The sequence below is a fragment of the Aythya marila genome (assembly GCF_965140915.1).
Source record: "Aythya marila genome assembly, chromosome: 5".
Taxonomy (NCBI): Eukaryota; Metazoa; Chordata; class Aves; order Anseriformes; family Anatidae; genus Aythya; species Aythya marila.
In genome coordinates this window covers 21813916-21838572 of record NC_139046.1, presented here as the reverse complement: position 1 = coordinate 21838572, position 24657 = coordinate 21813916, and the positions used below count along the sequence as shown (strand labels likewise).

The 24657-nt window shown below is 49.9% G+C and overlaps 3 protein-coding genes across 4 annotated transcripts in view; 2 read left to right on the top strand and 1 right to left on the bottom strand.

The window, feature by feature from the left end:
- LSP1 (lymphocyte specific protein 1) overlaps window positions 1-11521 on the top strand; it is a 40147-nt gene extending 28626 nt beyond the window's left edge. For both annotated transcript variants that reach the window (XM_082762055.1, XM_082762056.1), the window contains exons 9-11: window positions 583-663; window positions 1385-1499; window positions 10200-11521. In XM_082762055.1, coding sequence (XP_082618181.1) covers window positions 583-663; window positions 1385-1474 — 171 coding nt within the window. In that variant the 3' untranslated portion in view covers window positions 1475-1499; window positions 10200-11521. The remainder of the gene's footprint in view (window positions 1-582; window positions 664-1384; window positions 1500-10199) is intronic.
- On the bottom strand, window positions 5385-19382 carry PRR33 (proline rich 33). Its single transcript, XM_082762053.1, has 3 exons — window positions 19245-19382; window positions 13925-14052; window positions 5385-7121 (listed from the first exon to the last, which is right to left on the bottom strand). Exons 2-3 carry the CDS (start codon window positions 13943-13945, stop codon window positions 5508-5510), a joined length of 1635 nt encoding a protein of 544 aa, XP_082618179.1. The 5' UTR covers window positions 13946-14052; window positions 19245-19382; the 3' UTR covers window positions 5385-5507.
- The window catches only part of TNNT3 (troponin T3, fast skeletal type), a gene marked incomplete at its 5' end in the record, with an annotated part of 35795 nt that continues 26368 nt past the window's right edge, over window positions 15231-24657 (top strand). The window contains 2 exons of the mRNA XM_082762822.1: window positions 15231-15239; window positions 15552-15628. Coding sequence (XP_082618948.1) covers window positions 15231-15239; window positions 15552-15628 — 86 coding nt within the window. The remainder of the gene's footprint in view (window positions 15240-15551; window positions 15629-24657) is intronic.

Genomic DNA, 24657 nt, shown 5'->3' with positions numbered 1-24657 from the left:
TGGTGCAGCTAGGAAAGCCTCTGTGATGCTGGTTGAGCCCGGGCTTTGAAATAGGGGTAAATTCACTGGTGGGGAAACCATACATCTACCCCGCAGGAGATGGGGCTCAGCTCCAGTTAAGAGCAATATTGGGTCTATCACCTTGATGATAAATCTTGTGAATTTGGAAAATGCAATGGGTATTATGGATTGCTCTTAACCTTACTTCTTGGTTGTTGTGAGTAAGGGTGATTCTGTAACACATGGGTTGTAAGCCTGTGTTTATATGAGTAAAATTCCTTCCGCCCAAAGAAGCCTTGATGTTAACATGTCTTAAATAGTTAACAAACCTAAGAAAATAAACATCTGGGATCTCTGGTCCAGGCTCTTGTTGGAGACAGTGAGAGAGAGGAAAACACAGGATGTACAGGGAATAGGAAGAAGTTTTCATAGTCTTGGGTTTTAGCTGCAGCTGCTGTAGGTCAGACAATGTGATATTGTAGCTGTAAAAGGAGGTCAGATGCGTGGGGCTGGAGGAGATGTGAATGGAGGCACGTCCAGCACCACTGGTGGTGGAGGGTAATCAGAACCTCATCTTCCCAGGATATCGTGGCTGGGGACATCGTGAGCAAAAGAAGCCTTTGGGAACAGAAGGGCAGTCCCAAACCTGAGACCAATATCAAGGTAAGTTGGTGCCTGTGTGATGGCAGGAGTCCTTCCCTTTTCACAATAGGGAAAGGGCTCTTAGCTGGGTTGGAAGCACTGAGAAGACAGCGACATATAGAGACAAGGGCTGCCTGTAACTATCAGTGCAATTGCATGCATGAGGTCACTGTTAGGAAGAGTTCTTATAGCTCCAGTCCTAGCAAAAATGTGGGCAAAAATCTACAATAATGAGCAAATCCACATAACCAGCAATACTGAAGGGTCTTCTGAATGGTTTGTTCTTCTCAGACAATGGGCTGGTAGCCCAAACCTTCTAAGCTAAAATCGAACTGCAAACACGAATTACTTAGCCCTTGTTATGTTTTTTAGTCCTGAGAGTAAAGAAAAACATCTGAAGTTAGGCCTAAAGTAGTGTTAATGCTTGTAGATGGATCTGGGATTTTGTGCCTACTGGTACCTCTGTGGGAATGGCTATTAAATCCAGCAAGCAGCTGCTGTTCAGACAGAGACCATCCAATCCAGCCTGAGAGAAGATGGAAGTACATTGTCTGTTCCTGGATCTGTACTGCTGCCAGCATGCAGGGAATGGAAATGGCTCTTGCCATGAGTGAAACAAACCCTGCAGAGCACCAGGATCCCTAAGTCCTCTGGGATTACAGACAGCTGTCATGTTCCTCTAGCTTTGGTTATTTGAGGGAGAAAGCTGCTGACTCTGGCTACTTCTTTCTCTCCTGTCCAGTCCACTCCTTCTGGCAAGAAGTACAAATTTGTTGCAACAGGCCATGGCCAGTACAAGAAGGTGTTGATAGATGATGCCACAGAGCAATAACATGCCTGGAGAACTCCTCAACCAGGTAGGTGGGGTGTGACCTTGCTCTGCACAACCAACTCCTGGTGCTGCTTTGGAGGGACACTTGGATTATTTCTGCCAGCTAAACTTTGGGCAAGTTGGAAGATAAAATGCAATAACAGCTGGAGCCTTGCTTCTTGGGCAAATGCCTGGCTTTGGGCTGGAAGGAGCACAGCAGGAGCGTGTGCTTGTTTTCTGATTTTCCTGATGTTTTTAGGGAGCTGGGTACCTGTGTTTAACCTGGAAAACTATTCTCTTAGCTATTTGTTGTTCTGGTGAAGATGTTTGCCTTTGCAAGCTCAAATGGAGTATCTCTGGATTTATTAATGCTCTTATGTTGCAAGGAGAAATACATAGCTGGAGGTCACTCTGGCTAAGCATGGGGACTGATATAGTCCTGAGATTCAAATAATTCAAATGATTCTGGGCTTTAATTCCCCCACCCCAGTAAATAACTGGAACTTCCAATGATTTCAGTAACCTCTTGGAACCAGCCCTGGTAGGGTTGTGGTGGGGAGGATGTGAACATCTGCTGTGCTGGGTAGACCAACAGAGCAGACTGTCCTTGGGTGTGCAGCAAGCAGGGGAGGCAAAGCTGGGATGTGTGACCTCTTGAAATGGTGTTTGGAGCTCAAGAGCTCATGTTGTGTCTGGTAATAGATCTCTGGGTGTTATCTTCAGTGGGTGATGGTAGAGGGATGTGGCAATAAGAAGAGATGGCATGGAGGGAGGTGATAACTGGCTGGATCCAGCCAGGCAGCATCTGGAACTGAATGGAGAGGATGTTGCTGGGGGTGAAAACAAGCTCATTTTTTCCTTCTACTATAAAAAAGAAGCTTTATTTCATAGCCAAGCTTATAAATAGCACTGTTTGCTACAAAACACCTTTGTTTGAGTTCTCCTGGAGGGTTTGCTATTTTTTTTCCTTCTTAGAGGAGTTGACTTCTGAATGTTGCTTTTCTTCCTCTACTTTTGTGGTGCCTATTTAGAAGAGAACCTCTCTTGAATGCCAATTTGAGGTGGGCAGTAGTATAAACCCAAGCTTGCCCATAGCTACCTTTTCAGTTATAAGGGAGAAGGAGCCCACAGGGCTTGTCCTCTACTTGCTTCTCTGCCTGTGGCTCCCAGAAACCCACTAAGGTCTCCTCTTTGATCTGTTGTCTTCTTTCTCCCAAAGTCTCTTCTGATGCACTGGGTAGATCCTACTGGACTTCAGTTTTTAACAGCAATGTCTTGGCAGTTTTTTTTTTTTTTGTCCCACCTGAGTTTCTGCAAGCAGCTCAAAGGAAGGTGCCCTCAGGTTCACTTTCTTCCAGTAGCCTTTCTTAAAAAGTCAGTGACTGTCTTGGGAAGTCCTCTAGGATCCATTTGAACAGCCACTGAGCAGCACTGCTGTCCTATGGGCTTACTTACATAAATGTGTGGGTTTTGTTTTGTTTTTTCTTCTCTATGAATAGTAAAAGGACTGCAGCAGCTGAAGAGTCTTGGCTAGTTGATGTTCTTGAGCTTTTAGCTGGTTATTTTATGTGCTGAGAGGTCCCTGCTCCTTAGATTCTCTTCCCCATTACTATGTTCATCTTCTTTCCCTACTGCATGATCCCCTCATGTCTTTCTGCTCCCAAACCTTTCTGTCTCACCCTAACATCCCTCACTCAACACTATCTCATCAGCTTCCTAGTCACTTGAGCACAAGTAGTTTTTTCTTTCATCTCCTGAGCTGCAGGACCTCTGAGCAGGCTGCCGAGTAAGAGGTTTTCTCTAAGTGACAATTCGGTCTCTCACCAACTGCCTGAGGCTGTTTGACATTGATGCTGAACTTCACGCCCAGTGGTGCTCCCTTTCCCTCACTCATCACGGCAGCTCAGGCTGTGATGTGCTGCAAAGGCTCCGAAATAGGAGGTGGTGGAGATCTCCTGTTGCCTCTGGGCATCTGTTTTCCTGTCTGCAATGCTCTTGTGCCAGGGTCTGTCTCTGCAGGGCCCTTTTGTCTTGTGGAGGAAGGGCCAAATGTTCAGAAATGAGACCTGCCTTCCTCTAATTCCCTGTGGAAGCAGAGGTTCTCCATCACTGCACCAGGGTTGGGCTGCAGATGCAGCCTGGTGGGAAGCCTAGCAGATGTAGGACATAAGCCTCTCCTCTTTGCCTTGTGTGAGAGCTGCTCATTGTTCTGGGCTGCTGTGGGATAAAGTGGGTTAAAGCACAGCTGCTTCTGAAGTGGTGTTCTCTGGTCAAATGCAGTTAATCTCCCAACTCTAATCAGTATTGTTTGTCTTGCCTCTGAATGCAGACTTGTTCATAGGTGTCCATCTATTTGTGCTACAGCAAGGTGCCACTTCATCACTCTGATAAGGTCATCTTTATCTGCCTTTAATGTTAAGCACTTTACATGTTTTAAGCTGCAGTCTATTTGATTTCTTTTCCTATGTGAATCTTTCTCCATAATCCTGTCTTGCAGCGTGTTGAATTATCCTGCAAAGCTGATCTAGGATCCACTTGTGATTACTGAGGTGTTTCCAAATTACCTCTTTTCAGCTTTTTCTTGTGAAACTGGAGGTCAGAGGGAGGAGAAATCTAAGCTTTAGATACCTGGGATTTTGCTTTCTTCTGTTTTTCCTCTTGAAGTAAGGAAGAGGATACAAAACAGAGGATAAGACTAGCAGAGTGGAAACTTCACTGAGCCCTTCTGATAGCATCATCACAAAATTGGAAGTCTGCAAAGCAGTAAAAAGGGCTTTTATTCCCCCTCCCCTTCCCCCAAGTCTATTTCCAGTTAGGCTTGGGGAAATTGTGCTCAGCTCCATATCCTCCGTATGTGAAGAGAATGTAAAGAGCCCTGTATCCAATTTCCTATAGGGCTAAACATAGCAATCCTATATCAGCTGTGTAGGAACATCCATCCCAGCATATGACAAAGTCCCTTGAGAGACAGAAATAGCTGGTCACCAGCTTTCTTGTTTATAAGCCTGGTGGTGATGGAGATGCAAAGGGGTGGCTGTAATGCTGGATAGGACAGTTGTCTCTGTGGATGGCTGGTGTCAGGGAATTTGTTTTAATTAGCTCTCTTTCAGGACATCAGGCACCAGAAAGTTTACAACTGTTGTAATGTGGCCCCTGAAAATGACACTACATAGGCTTAGCAGGATCCCCCAGGAAACAGCACCTTGTTAAATACACCAACTTGGATACTCATGTGCTGAAGCAGGCTCTTGCTGATTATCATGAAAACACTAAACCCAGCTGTACTTAAAAAAAAAAAAAAAAAAAAAGTAAAATACATAGCAGAACTTGATTATTGCAAAGAAGCTGGTCTTCTGTGTGCTGCAACTTACTAGACTGACCTAGAAGGGTGTGAAATGATAATGCCCAATTATTTTTGCAGTGGAACTGCTGTGTGAGAGCAGGATGGATTAGACTTCATGCTGTCCCTTTCCTGTGCCTCAGGTGAAGGGTTGTGTTTCCACCTAACTTCAGTGCACTGCTGCAGGGTGCAGTGCTTGTGGTAGAGAGGCTAAGGAGGTGTTTGCTCTTAGAGTTCAGTTTCTAAGACACCCTAGACAAGATGTGGAGCAATGCAAACCCCTTCATGTCATCTCATCTACCACAACTTCTGTTTCTAGGACTTCTCTTGCTCTTAAGCAGAGTAAAATAAATTCAGGTTCTATCCTCCTTCTCTAAACTGGACTTCTTCTACAGGAAATTCCTCCTCTTTGCTGTGTCACCTCTCCCTGCCACATTACTGCATAGTGTTTGTCGTTGTCTATTTCTAAACCAAGTGTTTATTTTCTTGACTCATGACCTGTGGATGTGGTATGTTAGGCATTTAAGCTTATGTACATATACAGAATAACCCTTAAACCCTCAGCGTGAGGCTGCTGGCTTTGGAGGGGTTTTATTTTATTTTATTTTTTCCTGACACTAGGCTCTGTCAGGCAGAAAACCTAGTGGTAGGTGCTCTCGTGCTTGGCTCCCCGCAGGAACCTCTGGAGGATGGCTGTGGTTGAGCAGCTCGCCTTCAGTTGACTGACCACCCCGATGCTGTTCGGTTAAAGCTCCTGGTGTGCTCCTTGGCTCCTCGGGGTCCGTACCGGCCCACCTCGAACACGGTGCTGATCCTCGCCATGGGTTTGGCAGCCAGCTCTCTGAGTTTCCGGGCGTCGAAGCGTGGCTTGTGTAGAAGGATGGGCAGGCGGCGGGGAAGGAAGAAGCTTGCTTCTTTCTGCGCTTTCTTCTCTTCTGCTTGCTGCTTCCTCTCCTTGTTGACCGTCATCTGGTATAAAATAGCATCCCACATCCTCATGGCTCTCGATTTAAATGGTCTGATGTCTCGACTGATGACTTCTTGAGAGCTGTCCTTCTTGTTCCCTTCCTCCTGCCCCAGCTTTTCTGTCTCAGGCTCGGGGAAGCTGGGTGTTTCTGGCTGCACCATCAAGTGCTTCCTGAGGCGATGCCAGCCATTGGCCCCAGGTCTTGCTGCTTCCCCTGATGCTGCTGCTGGCTCTGCTTTGAGGGGAGGGCTGGTGTTGGGTAAGCTGGGGGCTGGCTGGAGGTGCATGGCATGTTCTACCTTCGTGTCTGCAGGTGTGGCCCCTGTGGTGTCAGCTCGGGCAGGGCTTTCTGTTTCTGGGTGTGCTGGCCTCCAGGGAGTGCTGGGTATTGATGGTTTTAAGCTCTCCCTGTCTGCCTCGGGCAATTCAGGAGCTCTCTCTGATCTGGGTATTTCTGTTTTGCTTCCATGGGCTGTAACTTCATGGGAGCGGGCATCAGAGGTGCTGGGTTTGGGCAAGGGGGCTGTGGTGGGCTCTTGAGGAGAGGCAGGCCTGGGAGTGCGGTGAGGGGGCTCTGCCTCTGCAGCAACGGGAAGGGGGGGCTCCAGCGTGGGAGCTGGGGCCTTGCTGTCATCAAGTGGTGCAGGTATCTGCCCTGGAGATGGTTCAGATGCTGGAGGAGAAGACCTTTGTTCTTCACTGCTGGTGGTTGCTTGGGTCTGGCTTGTTGGTGTCTTGGCCCTGGGTGCCTTGACGCTGCGGAAATAAGTGTGCACCTTGGTGACGTAGGTAACCTCCGGTGCCCTTTCTTCATGGGGCGTGCTGGAAGGAGGAGGCTGGGGGACAATGAGTATGGAAGGGTTGTCTGGGGCAGGAAGGTGGGCATCCAGGCCGCTGGGCTGCTGCGGGGTCTGGGGAGCACCTGGCCTGTGTGGAGGGGGCTCGGCTGGTGGAGTTGTGAACCTGAGGTGCTCGGCGATGCACCTCTGCTCCGTGACCTTCAGGACAAAAGGCTTGCCCCTCCGGATCGGGGAGGGGACACGGTGCTGGGTGACGGGCCTGACAGAGAGGTGGCTTGTGAGGCTGGTGCAGGCGGGAGCTGCAGCTTCGGGGGTCTCTGTGGGGGGAAGGCTGTCATGCTCCAGGTCAGAGCTGGCCTCGTTCACAGGGGAGAGGCTGGACCGAAAGGACTTGGATTGCTCTGCAGCTAGCAGGGCGTTCTTCTTGGCTGCCTTCTTCAGCAGCTGCTGGAGCCGCAGGTTGTCCTTGCGGGGCTTTGGGAGTGTGGGAGGGGGGGAGAGGTGGTGACGGGTGGGAGCGGGCTGGACGGAGGATGAGACCGTGATCAACATTGTCATCTCCTGGAAGGAAGCACAAAGCTTAGGGTAGACGTGGGCTCACCCCTGGGCTAACGCTTCCTGGGGTGCAAGTTGGGAATGTCTCATAGTTTTCCAAATCCCAGCTATTAATACCCTGACACAGTGCTGTGTGCAGCAGGGCAGCCATAAACTGCGTGTGTCACTTGAGGCCAAGTCAATACCGGCTTTGATTTCAGCTGGCAGAAGGGCATCCCTGTGAAAGGCAGGATTTAAAAAGCTGAGCTTATCTGGTGGGAAAGTGCCTTGTCATAACGCTAGCTCTGGCGTTTCCTTGCTGTGGCAGCCTCCTTTATTTGCACTTGTTAGTCTTTAAGACAAAACCTAGTTTTTCCTTTCTGTTAAGGATCCTTGCTGCTGTCCTCCCAGTACAACACATTTTCCAGCAAAACAGAAATAGGCTGTGGTCTGGACAGGTTCTCCTTTCTAGTGGCAATCACACCTGGAACCCCATCAGCTGAAACTGCTGCTCATGGCAGAATGCAGAGCTGCTCTCCCAGCTCTCTGCCACCAGCTCACTGGAGCAGCACTTTGCTGTTGCTGCTGTTCCCTTTCTGCTGAGCCCTGTGCAGACTCGCTGTGCTGGGGGCAGCAAGGTAAACCTAGTCCCAGTTCTCCTCTTTCTCCTTCTCAGCAAGGCTGGGGAACACCAACCACCCAGCTTCAACTATTTGGCAGCTCCCAGAAGGAAATGTGACTCTGCCCTGGCTCTCTCTCAGTGCAGAGTTGCTGAGTTTTGCTATGAAATGAAGCATAAACCACCGAGCCACTTAATCCTCAGTGCTGGATACAGCTGAGCATCCTGAAACAAGGAAGAGACAGGGTGATGTCAGGGTTGCCCAGAGGGGCTATTGCGTGTGCTCTGCTTAGTGGGATTGCAGCCTGAGCATCAGTCCTGAGGCACAGGGTGTAGCGTGATACCACGGTGCAGAACTGCCCCTAAATAAAGCTCTCAGAAGAGCAGAATGGATATTTGTGCTTGCGCACCTGGTGTTGCCTTTGGGCTCATGGAAGCTCATCCACACTGAGCAGATGATGCATTTACCAAAACAGTTCCTGGAGGAGGGGAAAGGAGGATGACTCTTCCAAAAAAAAAAAAAAAAAGAAAGAGGGGGGGGGGGAAAAGGGAAGAGAAGCACTGAAGAGGTGTCATGTGGGCGAGCTGCCCTCCAAAGCAGAAGCTGTGCTGGGCATGGGCTGGGCAGCACCTAGCAAGCAGTGCTCTGCTCCCAGCTGGTGCGTTTATTTCAGCTGCAGCTATGAGAAACCTCCCAGCATTTTGGCGAGGGGGCTCGAGGGGATTTGGGCAAGCTGGGGTGACAACTGTTGAGCATTCCCAGCAGCTTATCAGCTTCATGCCTTAGGCACAAGGCTGGGATTAGGATCTGCACTATTTCCAAGAGCTGCTCCTGGAAACAAGTGTGTGATGGCCCCAAAAAAGGCTGAGAGCCCACTCCATCATATACCTGCTCTTTTCCCCAGCACTGTAGGTATTATGTGTGTGTTTTTCTGGGTCAGAAAGCCAAAAAGCCTCAGTTGGAGGGGTTGTACTTGCTGTTCAATGCTATTCTGGTTCTGTTTGCACAGGAATTGGAAACTGCTTAGGTCATTTTTATCTGCTGCAGTATGAACTAGTACACTTGCCTGATGTTAGGATGCATTGTGGAATGATTTCATCCATCCCAGGTTAATGTGGTCCCATGAACAGCATACCTTACAAGATGATCTGTGGTCTAGCAGCATTGCTAAGCCAGAATTTTAAGGTTGAACTGCTCAGGCTTGATGTGTTGTGAATACTAAAGAGGCAGGGCAATGAACTTCCCAATGACTGATCAGCTCTGAGTGCTCTTGACCTATGGACTGCTGCATCCCAGAAAAATGTGGCTTCTCACATGGGTAAAAGGGCAGGATCTGGGTCTTGCTGCAAACTGCCAGATCCTAGAGAGGAAGGCATGGGGGGTGGGGTGTGTGTGTATAAATTTAGGTATAGTGCACATGCACCAAGAAAACTCTTCTAACAGAAGTTAGGCTGGCTTGTGCCCTGTGACCTCAGGATCTGTAGTCTGTGCTCTTAAGATCACTCTTGCTCCTGTCTCAGCATCCCTCTAGCTTGGCACCTGCTGTGCTGTGGGTATTAGAGAGCCCTAATGGTTGATGAGGTCTATGGCATGTCTGTGTGTTTGGATAGAGAAGCAGCGAGATGTGATGAGGCAGCAGAAGGAAGCCAGCTCTTAATTTGTTTGCCTCCCCTGTCATGCTTGGCTTTGTCTGAGTCTCCTTCAGAGCTTTGTGCGCTACGGAGAAATCCTGCAACCAGCAAGGCTTGTGAGCGGCTTCCCCCTGGCTGCACAACGAAGCAAATGCGAAGGGAAAGACAGCTCTTCTTGCTTGCCAGCAGGAAGGCCAGAGCTTAAAACCTGGGGATGGTGGGGAAACATACTGCTTGGGTGGGCTTGTGATGAGCTGGAAAGAAACATATCTGGAAACTGAGTCGAGAGGCTTTTAAGGGGTTAATCTGGTCTGCTCTTGGTCGACCACCCCTGGACCCCAACCTGGGACCAGAAGGGAGTGTCTCGGTGTGGAGGAGCCATCCATCACTGGCAGACAAGGCATTAGTGTGCCGGGTCCCTCGGCAGTGCCAGCTGTCCCACATGGAGCAGACCGGGAGCTGCAGGAACCCGATACGGCCACAGATGGTCCTGGGCAGAGCTGCAGCTGCTGGGGGCTGCAGGAACGTGCTCCAGTGGCTTTGGGCTTGGAAGGGAACCTGCTAATGGCCTCCTGGGGTGGAGGAGGCTGGTGGGAGTGTGCCCTTTCCTCTGCCTGGGCAGTCATGACCTCTGGGCATCAGCTGGGGCAGCCAAGCCCTGGATGCAGGGATGCCTGGGGCTGCAGCTGCCCTGCCACATAGTACAGCTGGCTGCCCTGCAGTGCAAAAGCTCTTATGGGTAGCAAAGTGGTTTGCAGAGCTCTGAAAACAAGTGGGAGAAAGCCACCTTTAATTGCTAGACAAAACAGCCCTGCCACAAGCATGCTTAAATTTTTTGTTCTCTTGTCTTACAGCTGAGCTTGGTCCTGGCTCAATGCAATCCTCAATGCCACTATTTCCTCTGCTCCACAGAAGATAATGAAAGGATGTTTCTCTTCTCCTCCTGCCTGATGTCGGTCTGCCTCAGTACAGCCTGACTCCTTTTGGGGTGTGAGCAACACCCTGTGCTGCCTCTGGCTGGATGCAAGGAACGAGATCAGCTGGCAAAACCAATCCCTGTTTTAACCTCCTATGTGACTCTTTGGCTTTTTTTATTATTATTATTGTTAAATCTGTCTCCCCTATGGAGAAGGGAGGCTGTGGCTCTGCTCCCTCCTCTCTCAACTGATGGAAGAGGAGGAGCTGCTGTCCTGCCCAGCCAGCAAGGCTTCTGCTGCATGGTGAACCACTTCTGACTCTTGGTGGCTGGCTGGGTGCTGGGAGAGAGGGGGGAACTTGCGAGAAACCCAGTGACAACTGGTGCATGGAAGGCTTGTGATGGGCAGGGACCCCATGTCACCCCATGGGTGAAACTTTCCCCTGTTTACAGCACAGCCTCTGCAACATCTGCTTCAAGCATCTTCCATCTCCGTGTGTATGTCAAATTATATTTGACTTAATCCTGTTTTTTTGATAATCCTGGTTTTTTTTGATTGTCCTTTAATCACAGTCAAGTAGCCATGCTGCAGTGTTCCTGCCACTTCTCCACCTTGACAGTGGCAGTGCCAGCTTTGTCTCAAAAAGCTGAGCCTTCTCTCCATGTCTGTCATGGGTGCGAGGTCTCCTTGTCCAGGTGAGGAGTGCTGGTTGCTGGCATCATCTCCCTTCTCTCAGGAAGGGATTTGCCTGAGCCCCCAAGCTAGGGAACAAACAATTGAAATCTCTCTTCTGAATGTAAAAGGTGTTGGGCACACTGACAACTTGCATGCTGTGCTCCTGTGGAAGGGCAGGAGATATGGGAAATGGCAGCTTCTCTTATGCTGGGGGACACCAAGGTGAAATGGCATCCTCGTGAGTTGTTGGCAGAGGTCAGGGCTTGCTGTAGACATGGGGAAAATGAGCCCCTGAAGTGTGGCACTCTGCTTTCCAGGCCTCAGCTCTGTAAGCCAGCTCCAGAGCTCTCCCATGTCTTCATACATGGTGTTAGCACACCCCTGACCCTTTCTTTAAAGTCTTATTCCTGTCCTCTTCTCACAAAGACTCTCAACATAATTTTGCAATTTGCTTCTGCCCTCCTGGAGGAAGGGCAGCCTCTCTCTCCTCCTGCATCAGTTTGCTTTCTGCTTAAATTTATGGCATGTCCTGGATTATTTTTTTTGTAAGCATTTAATAAAATTTGAGGAAGATGTTGTAACAATGCTAACTCTGAGGATTTTGTTGATGTAGGAATTCCTGAAGCAAAGCTGGTCTCAAAACCCCTGCAACTCCCTTCCTGAGCAGAAATTGGAGGAAAAGAGACATCAGGCTGAGTGACAAGATGAAATGAGCTTGATACATGCTGGAAAAACATGCTTTTCCTGGGCCTGCTCTGTTTAAGAGATTCTTGCCTTGCTGTTTTCCCTGTTACTGGGGGGGATGACTTAGGATGGGATGAGTGGTGTTTGGGTGAGAGGTGGAGTGGCATGCAGAAGGCTTTCCAGAGCCATCAGCATGGAGAAGCAGAAAGCTCAGCTGCCCACCTAATAGACCTGAGAAATCAGGCTTCAACTAAAGTCACTGGAGAAGTCAGCTATAAAAATCCCCTGCAGCCTGCTCACACAGCTGAGATGAGGCCGATGTAGCTGTCTGCGTGGGCACCCAGCCCTTCAGTGAGCTGCCTGCCCTATCTGCAACTGTCTAATGAAAAACCTCTTATGGAGGTGACCTTGTAGGTAATAGCACTTCTGTCATGTAGGGACAGCGCATAGCCTGCACTACCCTTGCTTTCTAAAAATGTTCAGAGCAGGAACCCTCTGATTTCACTTCTTTATTTTTTTTTTTTTCTGTACAAGAAAGACTTCCTCTTGTCACCTTGTTGCCTACTGATATCCCCCAGCCCCCTCTGTCCTCTGCTTCAGCTCCTCGGGGAGGCAGAAATTTGAGGAGCCATGGCCAGCGTCTGGACACATCTTTGTTCCTTCTACACATCCTCTGCTGAGCTGTGACTTCCAAGTGAGGCCAGAGCAGTAGCAGTGTGGTGTATGAAGATGTCCCTGCCTGAGGTGAAAGCCACCCTGTGGGGGTGCAAAGGGTTCACAGCATTTTGTTTTGACTCCATCCTGCAGCTGGCAGGAGGGAAGAACAGCCACAAACTAATTCTCCTGCCAGCGTGGGAAAGCCCTGGAGTGTGCTTGTGTGAGATCGCTCTGAAATGAAGCTGCAGCAAGTGTGCTACTTGTCTTGTTCTGTAGCAGGCTTTAGGGCTGCTTTTCAGTTTGCTTTACCAGATAATTCTATGTGAGAGATGGGGTTGAAAAGCACTGCCCATAACCATTGCAATGCCTATTTCCTGCAGCGTTTGAACTTGGGGAAAGCTTAGCTGATGGAAAACTGGAGTCTCTTCTGGATGTAATGTCTTCATTGTGCTTGTCCTGCCTCAAAACCAGGGGCTTGACTACTTCTGCTTCTCTTTCCAGGTATAAGATAAGTATAGGCCTGTTTTATGACTGTCCTTATGAGTATATGCTGGCTAATTAACAGATCTCTGCTCACTGCTTGCTTGCAGCTCCCAGTGAGGTGCTGGACACCAGGGTCTAAAGTTTCCTTGAAATGTGCCTGCTCTCCGAAGGAAAGGTCAGGGTCTGAGGCACCTGGGCCTGAATGTCAGAGCTTTGCCTCCCACCACCACCTCAGGGAAGGGAAATAAACAAGCCCGAAGAGCAGGGCATCTATAAATAATGAGATGGCAGCTGATCGGCTGCAGAACAAGACTCTGAGGTGGCTTATTCCTATCTCTTGCTAGCTCAACACACTTTCCCTAATGCCTTTTTTTAAAGTAAATAAGGAATGGATCTGACAGTGACAAAAAAAAAAAAAAGTTAGATTTAGCGCTTGCTTAAAAATGATGGATCTCTTACAAGGATCCTGATGATGGTAACAAGACAGACCATGGGTGATTTCCCTGGTTTTTTTGCATTGGGTCCCCAGAGGGTTGTGGTGGTGGTGGAGCAGTTTGTTTTAGATCATAAATTTCAGGAAGGTGCTTAATCTCTTCATTACTTGAAGTGACAGTGGTTTGGTGATGCTAATGACATGCACTTTTTGTCCTTCAAAGAAGGACTTGGGGCTTTCAGGAGTGAGGGGAAGAACAGAGGGAGGTTGGAAATACCTCAGGGGAAAACTTAATTGGGATTTCCGTGAGTAAGCACTTTAAAGCATGAAAGCAGCAGAGTGTGAGCGTAATTACTGAACTGAAGGTGCTTGGCTGGGCTAGGAGCCTCACTCACCTCCTCCAGGGATGGCCCAAAACAGCAGGTACTGGTCCTGGCCCTCACCCTGCTGCTTGGGCCTCATCCTTGCTATCAGGCTGCCTCCTCCACTGAGGGGTAAATAGCCTGAAACCAAAAGCCTAGATATGTCTCAAATTGCCCAGCCTCTTTCTTTACCTTCAGAAAGACATCTAGCCTGGCTTTAGGGCATGCATGGAGGATCTACTGAATCCCACAGGGGTGTCCAAAGCAGATGGAGGGAGCGCACCTCCCAGAGTGAACAGCTGAGCAACAAACTACTGCAAAAATTAGGAATCAACATCAAGTAAGGAGAGATGAAACTCGGTACTTACTGATGTGTAACTTTTTTCCATCTGCAATCATTTGCATGTTGGGTGCCTCATGTTTGGTGTACAGGACTAGCAGGTCATCGTTCCTTCAAGATCATTTCAGGTGCTGTTGTCTTGTGATTTTCAAAGCCCTGTAAGTTCAAAACATCATATGGAAAAGAGTATTTACAGTAGCCAATAAGTACAGGAGGTTTCTCAAAAATAAAATGAGTCCTTTTTGAAAGCATGAAAGGTTCCATTGCCTAAAATAAGAGTGAAGATGGGTTATCGAGTAACACCATTGCATGCTTCCAGCTTTGGATCTGCAAAGTTTGGCATCTGAGGCACCAGAGAAGTGAAGGGCAGATGATGGTGATGGTGCCAGGATAGATATTCTAGCAGGATAGCTCCAGGCAGTGAAACCAGTTGGAGGTTTTTCAAGTTTGCCGGTCAGATTTACAGTTTTGAAAAAGTCAGGGTTGCAAAATGCAAATTTGAAGCTGTGCTTTGATTGTTAGTGTCCCTGGAGAGGGAGAGCATGAATCGTGGCTACGTCCGCCCTTGATCCTGGCATGATGTGTGCTGTATTCAGGGGTGTAAGCATGGAAAGTGCAGTGCTGGGAGCAGAGGAGAAGTGGCTTGGAGTTGCTGGATTGGGCAGGCAGCAATGAATTTTGGTTGGAGGACCAGGGGAGCTTTTCTGTCACTTGTATCAGCTGTATACAGGCAGATTTGGGGTTAAACCAGTCCTTAGGAGCCACCTTCAACCCTGACTCTTCTGCAGGTGTTGAAGGTGCTTGTTGGTCAATAGGATCAAGCATCATGCAGACTGGGAAATCTGTGGCCCAGGTGGGCTCCTCTCCTGTTGGAGGTGAGCTCTCCATTTGCTTTTTCCATCTCTACCTCTCTGACGAATAGTGAAATTGTGCCTGTCTCTGCACTGACCCGTGGAAAGATTTGGGGTGGATGCTCAGTCCTGCATGCAAGTACCTTAATGCACTTAATTCCTCCTTGGCTGATGACTTTAACATCTCAAAACTGCCACTGTCTTTTAGGAATGCTAATGACTTTGTGCATCTCTAACGCTGAAAACATTGCTGGGAAAAACAAACAAACGAGAAAACCAATAACAGCCAGAGGCAATCCAACTGGAAACTTAGGAAAACAAACAAACAAAACAACAAAAAATCAACGAAAACCACTTTATGAATAAGAAAACTTAAATAGAATTTAAAAACGCCTAAGGACACATTGTACTGTGCTCTGCTACTGTCACTGCTGAAACCAGACGACCCTAATAAGTGCATTCACAGCAGGCGCTGTATGAACGATGCACAAGGTTGGTTTGCATTTGCATCTGATGCTGAAGTAAGAGGTCTTTGGATCCATCCCTATTTATTTTGCAAGCATGCAGAGTTTTCCCCTCTGTCAGGCTTAGAGGGGGATAAGATGGGGCAGATTCTCCTACTGATGGGGTTTGGCAGAGGGGATGACATGCTGGTGTCCTCCATGGAAGTGTTGGTTGAATTCCTCCCTCCTGATGCAGCAGGGAAAACTGTGGTATCAGGAAGATGGATGCAGACATACATAGGTAGTTTGCTCATTAATATGAGCTTGTTTTTTGCCCTTTATTCTCCTTTTTATACCCCAGAAATGTAGAAATGTCATGGAGCTACCATCTGAAGGTGTTGGCAGCCTGCGGTTCCCCAGCCACCCTCCAGGATTCAGGTAGGTGAAACAATGCTGCTGCAAATACTTGTTCCATCTTCTCTTAAGGAAGGCCCTTGTTTTGTGTGAATGCTCATGAGTTCCTGTAGCCTGGAACCTCCCTCACACCACATAAAGATGCTGTCCTGACTGCTACAGCTGCTCTTCATAGATGAAAGTATCAGGTGGGATTTGGGGGCTTGCCTCTGGATCTCTGCTCTCGGCTCTGTTATCTTCCCTTTCGTTTTTACTGCAGAAACAGAACTGAAAGACTCCTCCCTGAAACACTTGGGATGGGGTTTGGGCATGGCTGTGGAAAGGGCTGGGTATTGGAATGGATTCCTCAAGAGTCACAAGCGCTGCCCCAAGGCCTTTCTGGCTAGGATAAGGGAGAGACAAGTAACCAAACGTTGACTCCTGAGGTCCCGACCCCAAACACTAAGCATGGGTGTTAGAGGAGCCTGGGGGAGCCTGGTCTTTGCTTATTCCCTCTGAGTTGTGTTTCACATTCCCCAGGATCCCGTCATCACCGGTAAAATGGCAGCGGCCTGCTGAGACTTAAATAGAGGAGGCGATTTTAAAGTTTAAGGCTATTCTGATCTCTGCTTGACCTGCTGCATGAAACAGGTTATTGGATTTTACCCAGGAACAGAAAATAATTAATTATATATATATATATTCTGTCCTCTCTCTGAGGCTGCTTACATAGTCTCTGTCTGATCTGTCTTTTTATTGGCAGCTACTTCAATTAAATCAGAAAGAGTGTTTCATGCACACAGGGCACCTGCTGTAACCTTGAGCTGCTGATCAAAGCCCCCTGCAGAAATTCTTTCTCTAGGCTGTGAGAAAGAAGAAAGGGAGGAAACCTGGATAAGAATTTACGTTTCCTTCCCACTTCTCTGACTCCTGCTTCTCACCTGCCTTAAACCATGGTAAAAAGGTTGATAATTGCAAGTGTCACCAACTAGAAAAACAAACTTCTCACCTCTTCCCCAGTCAGCTCTACAGGTTTTCCTGGATAACTTCAAGTGCTACAGTGTCTGTGTAAGTGGGCAAGTGTGCCAGAAATGGAGAAAAAAAAAAAATCTTAATATTTTGGTTTGGAAATATTCAGATAGGACTTTGGGGGGGAAACTAAACCCACCAAAGGAACGTTCTGACTGTGAATGACAGAAGCATGCAAGCAAAACCCTTTTTCCTTGCAAGCAGTTTCACTTTGGGTAACAACCCATTTCAGATACACGAACGTGTCCCTGCAAGCTCCTCTGCAGCTGCAGCATGAGGGTGCAAGTGCAGAACCAGGGGTGAGCTTGGCTTGGGAAAGACCTCAGGAGATCTTCTGGCCAAGCGGGATCAGCTTTGATACTGGATCGCCTTGCTCAGGGTCAGCAGCCGGTGAATAAGAGATTAATTTCAGGAGTTAGGTCTCTCCTGTGTAATTGCCTGTTTCATAGGAAGGATGTGGCTGACTTTATTTGCAGACTCTGCAGCCCCTAATGAACGTGTGGCTGCACATTGACCGATGCATGAGGAGCACGGGGGCCGGCAGGATTAAGGAAAGATGCACGTGTTTGGCTGAGCCGTGAGCCTTTCTGAGAGCTGTAAAATTATCAGGGCTAATGTGCATGCACGAGCATGTTGAAGAGTATGAGGGGCCCTGGGGCCTCTCCCCCCCTCCGAGTGCCTGGGACCGCTGCAGTAGGTCAGCCAACAGCCACAAAAGATGAGAAGGGCTGATTTCAGCTCCCGTGCAAGCGGCCCTGCTATGCTGTGTATTCCTGTGGCCTGTCTCAAGTAACCAGCCTGGGTGCTCCTACCTACCCAAAAGAAATGTGATATTTGGGTAGGTTTCTTCATGGAAACTTCTCCAGGTCTCTGTCCCAGCCTCTGGTCCCTATCCAAGGAGGAACACAGTTTTTTTGTTTTGTCGTCCAGGTGGAGATGCTGTCACCGCAAAAGCACGTTGGGCTGTGGCTTGTGGTCAGCAGGTGGACGGATTTAGTGCATTTTGAGCCCTTGGTTTGTGCCTGTGACCTGCTCTGCATGGCCTCAGTGCTGTCTCCTAGCCTGGGTGCTGTGTGGTGGGTGAGAGGAGGCTCTCCAAAGAGAGGTGCTCACTGCACCCTCACCTAGCAACATCAGTAGGTTTTGGTAGAAATGAGGCCACAGCTGGACTTGAGCAGTCATCACTCCCATGTTGTGTTGATGCTAAGAGTAGGGAACACGAGGCAGGTGGTGGTGGTTCCTTTGCTGGCGTGGCTGCATGGCAGCAGCTCAAAGGTGCACATGTTTTTTGCTGCTGGTGCAGGGAGAAGATGCTCAGAGATGATGTGCAAAGTGCATATCCCGGGTCAGGAGGATCTGCAGTAAACCGAGGCAAAGCTGGCAAAGGATGAGGCATATGTAGTTTGTGTGGGTAGCACGGGGTGTGTGGCTAAGGCTTGAAACAAGTGCTGGAGAGGGTGATGGTTACACGCTAAAGCTGATGGAGAGACCCACAAAGCATTGGAGTGGACTGTGGGGAACAAACCTTGCTTGTGAGGCAGATGATGGCAGAGCAAAGGAAGGATACATGCATCAGATGAGCCACCTTTCAGAGGGATGACACAGGTCCTAAGCTCCAGTGGGAAGAGAGAGCCAGACCAGCTGGGACTGGAAACACAACGCCCAGCTCAGGACAGCATGGATGAGACGTGGGACATGGAGATGAGTGCTCCTGATGGAGGCAACTTTAGGACAGTACTGAGTAGCCAGGTAGGAGGGAGACACAGCATGGAGGTGCTGCATTACACCATGATGGGAATTAACCTGGAGCAACTTGTCCAGATCAAGATTGGAACTCAGCACAGATGTGTGCATGTGGGAGCTAAGGGGATGCCACAGGGAACAATGCTTGCATCTGGTTTATTTTCTGTCAGAGGCAGCAGACTGTCCCCTGCATCTCCATCCCCAGGATGCTGTGCCCCATAAAACAGTGCACCAAGACCAGATGCCTGCACCTGAGCAATACCATGGAAAGCAAAGAGCTGCAAAAGAGCTGGCTACCTATCTGCCCATCCTGTATCAACACTTATTTTGCTCTTTGCATGGCTCTGCCAACACGTGTTGGTGTGGAGCATCTGAGCTGAGATGTCCCATCAGCAGCAAGGACAACCTATGAAGGACAGGCAGGTGAAGTAGGCTGGGGAAGACCTTTGCCAAACAGATTTCACAGCAAACATAAAAGGAGAAATAGGCAGGGGGCTCCCCTCTGGTACATCCCCGCTCTGTAAATACAGTATTTCTTGGAGACGTGCCCAGCCACTGGAACATCAATGAAACTGAGCCAGTGGAAGATGGCAAAAATGCTGAATGATGCCCAAAACACAGCCTGAAAGCTGCTCTGCTCTGCTGGTACTTTCAGGGAGCTGGGGCTGGGGAGAGAAAAGGCTGTGGAGCCTGGTCTGGCTGTGTGTCCCCGGGCACCCACCCATCCAGCTCCAGGATGGTGCAAACCTGTCTGCACCATCCTCTTCCCACCCAGTGAGTAATGAGAGCATCGCCTCAAGCCGAGTTTCAGGAGGCAGGCGAGGGGGTAAGCTGCCGGCCAGCCAGGAAGCACAAGCTGCAGAAGGGGATTTTTGCTCATGCACATTACCTGGTGCATGGGAGGCTGCAGCGCCGTGCTCCACGTCTTTACAAGCTCTTCTCTACATCCTCGCTGGGGGACCCTTTCCTGCAAGTGGCAGGGAAAGAGTGGACAGGAATCGATCTGTGACCCGGGCCAAAAATACCACCAGCCCTGCAGCTCCTAAAGGTTTCCTCCGCTCCTACAGGCTGGGAGGAAGGGGGTGCCCGAGCTGCCAGGCACACCGACGGGCATGCTCTGCAGCGCGGGACGCCTGCCAAAGGGGGACGGAGGGAGGGGACGGGGAGATGGAGCCTGCGAGGTCTGGTGAAATGGGAACTGTGATCTGCTGCGATCCTCTGCTGGCACAGCCCTGCAACTGCTGAGGGAGCCTAGGGGGTGAAAGCCTTGGGGGCTCCTTGGCTGGAGGAGCACCGAAAGGCTCCTGACCAGGTGCTGGGGTGACTGGGGGGTTCAGGTGCCTGGGGCTTGCCCTCTCTGGGATGTCTTTTCTTAAACAGGGCTTTCTTATCACACTGGGAAAGGCTCTGAGTGTGGCTTGAGGTCGGGCACGCTGTCTTGCTGTGCTCCTGCTCTGCTCTTGGATCTTAGCGAGAGGTGGCCCCACGCTGCACACAAACCCCATGCGTTACGTGCTGCTGACTTCTGACACACCATTTGGCTGCCTGTTTTAAAGAGCGTTGGGCAGCAGCAGGTCCCCAAGCTCCAGCACAACATGCATTTTGAGAGCAGCAGGGGAGATCCCTGCCCAGCCAGGAGAGCAGAGGCAGCTGCTGAGCATTCAGACCAGGAGAAGCAGCATGCCAGGACCATGTTTTAAGCAACACCACAGAGCTCCAGAGGCCCCACGTTTCATTTCCAAGCTGCCTTTGCCTCAGATACCCCTCTTCAAGCTTCATTTGCCTGGTGGCAGTGTAAATATAGAAACACAAGCCCTGCAGTTTTTTTCTCCAAACATGTCCCTCCCATCTAAGCATCATCTGTGCGAGTCCTCCAGCTGCTCCTATACATGGTATGACCTTTTTTTCCCCCCTTCCCCTTGCTCCTCTCCCCTCTCAAGCCCCGCTCCCTTCCCTCCCCTGCCCATCGTGGGGTCCCAGGGCCAATCGGCTCCTCCAGCCGATCGAATGTCACTATAACTTGAGGGCTGCATCACCTTGGGACGCTCGCAGAGCCCAGCCCGTGCTGAAGGGAGCTCGGTGTTTCTCTCCTCTCCTCCCAGGTAAGCAGCAGGTTTGAATGGAGGAGGATCAAGGGGAGGGCTGGGGGTTTGTAGGATCTGGGTTCCTGCACGGCTCTGAGTGTCCCCCCTGAGGACAAAGCACTTCTCCTTCTTCTATTTGGTTGGGCACCACACAAGGTTACTGTTAACTGTGGAGATTTGGATGCCGTGGACTTGCAAAGATCAGTGGTGGGGGGAAAAGATCCTTCCAAAGCCCAGAGCTGGGGATGAAGTGGTGTCTCTTGGTGTCAAGAAGGCAAACATTGTGCTCAGGAAAACCTCTGATGGGAAAAGGGATGGCCACGGTGGGAGGGATGAGGGGCAGGGCAACCAGGCAAGGAGGTGTGGGGCTGAGAAACACCAACGCAGTCCTGGAAAACTGTCCTCCTCCCATGGGAAAAGAAGAAAACTAGGGAAGGAACCCCTCTAGGAGGAAGGGGGTGAGGGATTCATTTGCGCTATGGGATGCTCCCCACATGTGTGGCTTCAAACCCCTGTGCATTGCTGGCCTGACCCCCAGTGCGGTGACATTGAGGAGCTGCAGCGTGCTGGGAAGGCTTCAAGCGATGGCCAGGGCTGGTGGCCTGCTGGCACGGTCCGGGGAGAGGCAGGGGGTATACGCTAAGCAGGCTGCTACCTCTTAGTCTACTTCTTTCTCTCAGCCAACCCCACACAGGGATCCAACAAGACCCAAAGACGGGGTTAAAGGGCACGTTTTGGGGCAAAGAACTGACGTTTTGCTTCGTGTTGGTGGAGTGTGTGGTAGCAATTGAGTCCCACTACCCCACTGCAGCAAGAAACACTTTCTGCTGGAGAATACCGAGCAGTTCAGAAACAGAGGGAGGAGGGAGAGGGATGGAAGAAATATGCCTTCTATATAAATATATATGAATTATATGATTTGGGCTTGCAGCAGCTCCTGCTAAGAAACCATGGCCATCTGGTGCTTTGGTGCGTGGAACCTATGCCCCTCGCCTGATCACCACCCCTGCCAGCTCCCACTGCCTTCTTCCTCCCCACTTTCCATAGGACTCTTGGCAGCTCCCCTCCCTTGTATGGCTGCAGAGCCCAGAGCAGGAGGGGCTGGCCGGTGGGTGGGTAATTTCCAGGGCTGGTCCCGGGGCATGAGGCAGCCCGTTCCCCCTCTGGGCGCGTGCATTCTCAGCTGCTAAGATGCTTCTTGGGGCGTGAGGGCTCTGCGCCTCCAGCCAAGGACAGAAGCCTTTGAGGTCGAAGGGGACGAGCTGACACCGTGCCCAACATAGTGGTGGCCCCTGCCTATTTGGGGTTGATGAGGAAGAGGGTATTTTCTCCCCCAGCCAAGATGGCAAGCAATATAAGTGCCACATCCCTGCCCTTGGTGGAAAGGGAAGTGAGCATCCATGGCTTTATTTCATTTCTGGATGGAACCAACACCAGGGCTTGAGGATCTTCAGAAAATAAAATCAGAAATTAAAGAGTTTAGGGTTTTTAGTTTTGAGTTAAATGCAGAAAATAACCTTTGCCTTCACCTGAAGGGTGGGAGGAGGCAGGAAGCTTAGACTGGCAATACCGTGTTTTGATTTCCTCCTGAATGGTGGGCATTATTAACTAATTGATTTTATTACATCCTCAAACCTCAGTCAAGACCAGACGCCCTTCTTTTTTTCTGGCACTGTACAAACAAAAGCCAGTTATTGCCTCAAGGTGCTAACAGCCTTAATCTCAGGCTGCTTTTGCTGCATGTAATGCAATTTCCACCGAAAGGCAATCCTGAGCCAGCTGGAGACTTTCCATTGCCTTCAGTGAACAAAAATAAATAAATAAATAAATTGCTCTTAGTGGATTGCTTTCTTCAGCACCTCTTGGAGGCAAAAATTGGCTTTGTTTTATTTGCTGCTTTGATGACAGGATTAGCTATGTGGCCAGTGCAGGAATCGAGGAGCCGTTTTTGCTCTTGGGTGGCCTGAGGTCTTTCTGTCGCTATCTGGTTTTGCCCTTGGCTTTGAGGGCCCAGCTGGCTTGTTATTGACTCACTTTATCCAGGGCTCAGAAAGCTCCTCGGGGCTGGGGTTGCTGGGTGCCAGAGATTTTGGCATTCTTGCCCAGCTCCTCCAGCAGGCGGGCAGATGCCTCGCAAAACCCCCCTCGCTTTCACCGCGCTCGGATTAACAAATATGGAAGGGCGCAGGGGAGCAGCCAACGTGACAACCCTCGGCAAGATGTCCTTAGAGCTAAATTGGAGGCTGGATGAGCTCATTCCAATAGCTGTTAATGGCAAGCCTGATTGCCAAGGCTCCCGTTGGCTTCAGCTGCCCTGCAAAGAGCAGTACGCCCTGTGTTACGTGCCTGCCCTGCACCGGGCAGGCGCTGGGCTCTGTGTGCTCATGGGGGGCTCTCAGGCTATTTTCTTCTCCAGCACGGAGGAGCATTACTCTTCCTGTCAGTGGGGTGAAACTGAGAGTTTAGCCCTAAGCCCTTTAAAAGTGCTCTTGTTTTGGCTTCGCCTTGGGAAGGATGAAATCTGGCTTTACAAATTGAGGGCAGAAACCACAGGAGGGTTTGGCTACTGCCCCCAGTCTCACGATCGTGGGTTTTGGAAGGAGCCATTAGCTGGGCATCTGGAATCTTCCCCCTGCGGGCTTCTGCCAGGACAAGCTCTGCCGTCCTGCTGCATAAAACAACGGGCTGTCAAGCTTTAGTGCTATTAGCTTGAACAGTTCTTGGAGGCTGGGATGAGGTGGCAAAGCTTTTGTACTGTTAGCCATGAGCAGACAGGGAGTGGAAGCCTTCACACTGAGGATTTGATGATCTGGATAAAGATGAGGGGAGGGGAATGAGAGGTGTTACATCCAGACAAGCAGCAGAAAAGCTTTTTGCAAAGCCTTTTGCTGCTCCCAAACAGGAATCCTGCATTTCTTCCTGCATGGGGAGGTGTGGGCGATCACAGGTACCCAGTTAAAGGCAGCCCTGGACCAAGTGACCACAGGATCCAGACCTCGTGTGTCCTAACAAGAGATCGATCTCCTGTTTGTAACATGGTCATGGCTGGCAGAACTCCCTGGGCAATGCCGAGTTACAAAAAAAGGATAAATGAGTAGCCTAAAAGCACAGCCTGTTTAGAACGTGGGTTTTCAAAACCTTGCTGGCGCTAAAGTGTGGTGTCCAGTGTCACTGCTGGGGAATGGAGAGGATCACTTATAGGGCAGAGCTGGAGCCTCTGGGATTACTGCCTTCCTCTGAAATAGAAAGCCTCTGAGCTGCAGTTGTTCCTTTTGAACCTAAATCGGTCCACCTGCTCCTTCAAGACATCTCTCATATATCAGCTGAGTAATGAAGTCCTGAAAGTCACACTTTGGGTTTCCCAGCCAGGAGGAGCCTGGCTTTCTAATTTAAGACCTGCTGCTGGTTCGGAGGGAGTTTGGGGGGCCCTTCCCCACCTCTGCTCCCCTCTCTCGGGGCAGACAAGACTTTCAGGAGAACCGTAGCCCTGCGCTGCTGCCATCTCTGAACCCATTCGAGCTCAGAAACACAAGCCAAAAAAGTGCCGTGGAGGCATTTGTCTCTGCCACGCGCTGCGAGGATGTGTTGTAATAAATACAACTGGTTGTATTGATGTGAATTGCCTCACTATGCATTTGGCCAGTTTTCATCCTGAATTAATCAGCAGACCATTGTTCATTTATTAATCAGCTGTGTAAGCCAGACGCTATTACTTAAGGTACTCAGTGACAATTTCTGCGTGCTGACAAGTAAACAGTTATCTCTGGGTATATCTGCAGGGATTTTATTTTATTTTATTTAGCTCTGACTAATGCTTTGGAGCTGGCATCTTCCCACTTGTAGCAGCATAAAGGAAGGAAACATTTCTCTAGGGAACTTGCTTTGGCAGGGGTTTTGTCCTGATGATCTCCTGAGATCCCTTCCAGCCCCTACAATTCTGTGATTTCCCTGGTCTCGCTGGAGTGATGGAAATGTCAGCAGGGTGGGAGAGGACACCCTGGCCTCTGCCCGTCTTCCTGAGCTTTGGGGCCTTGGTAACCCAAAGCCAGGTCCAGGTTTCACCCCCGGGGGCCATCTGTGGCTGAGTTGATGGGGCACGCCTTGCCAGCTGATCTTTTCCTTTTTCCACCTCTCCTTCTCATCTGACCTGGCTGGCAGGGGGCTGCGCTGCTCCGAAAATGGCAGTGTTGGTGGGGGATTGGCTGCTGTACGGGGAAG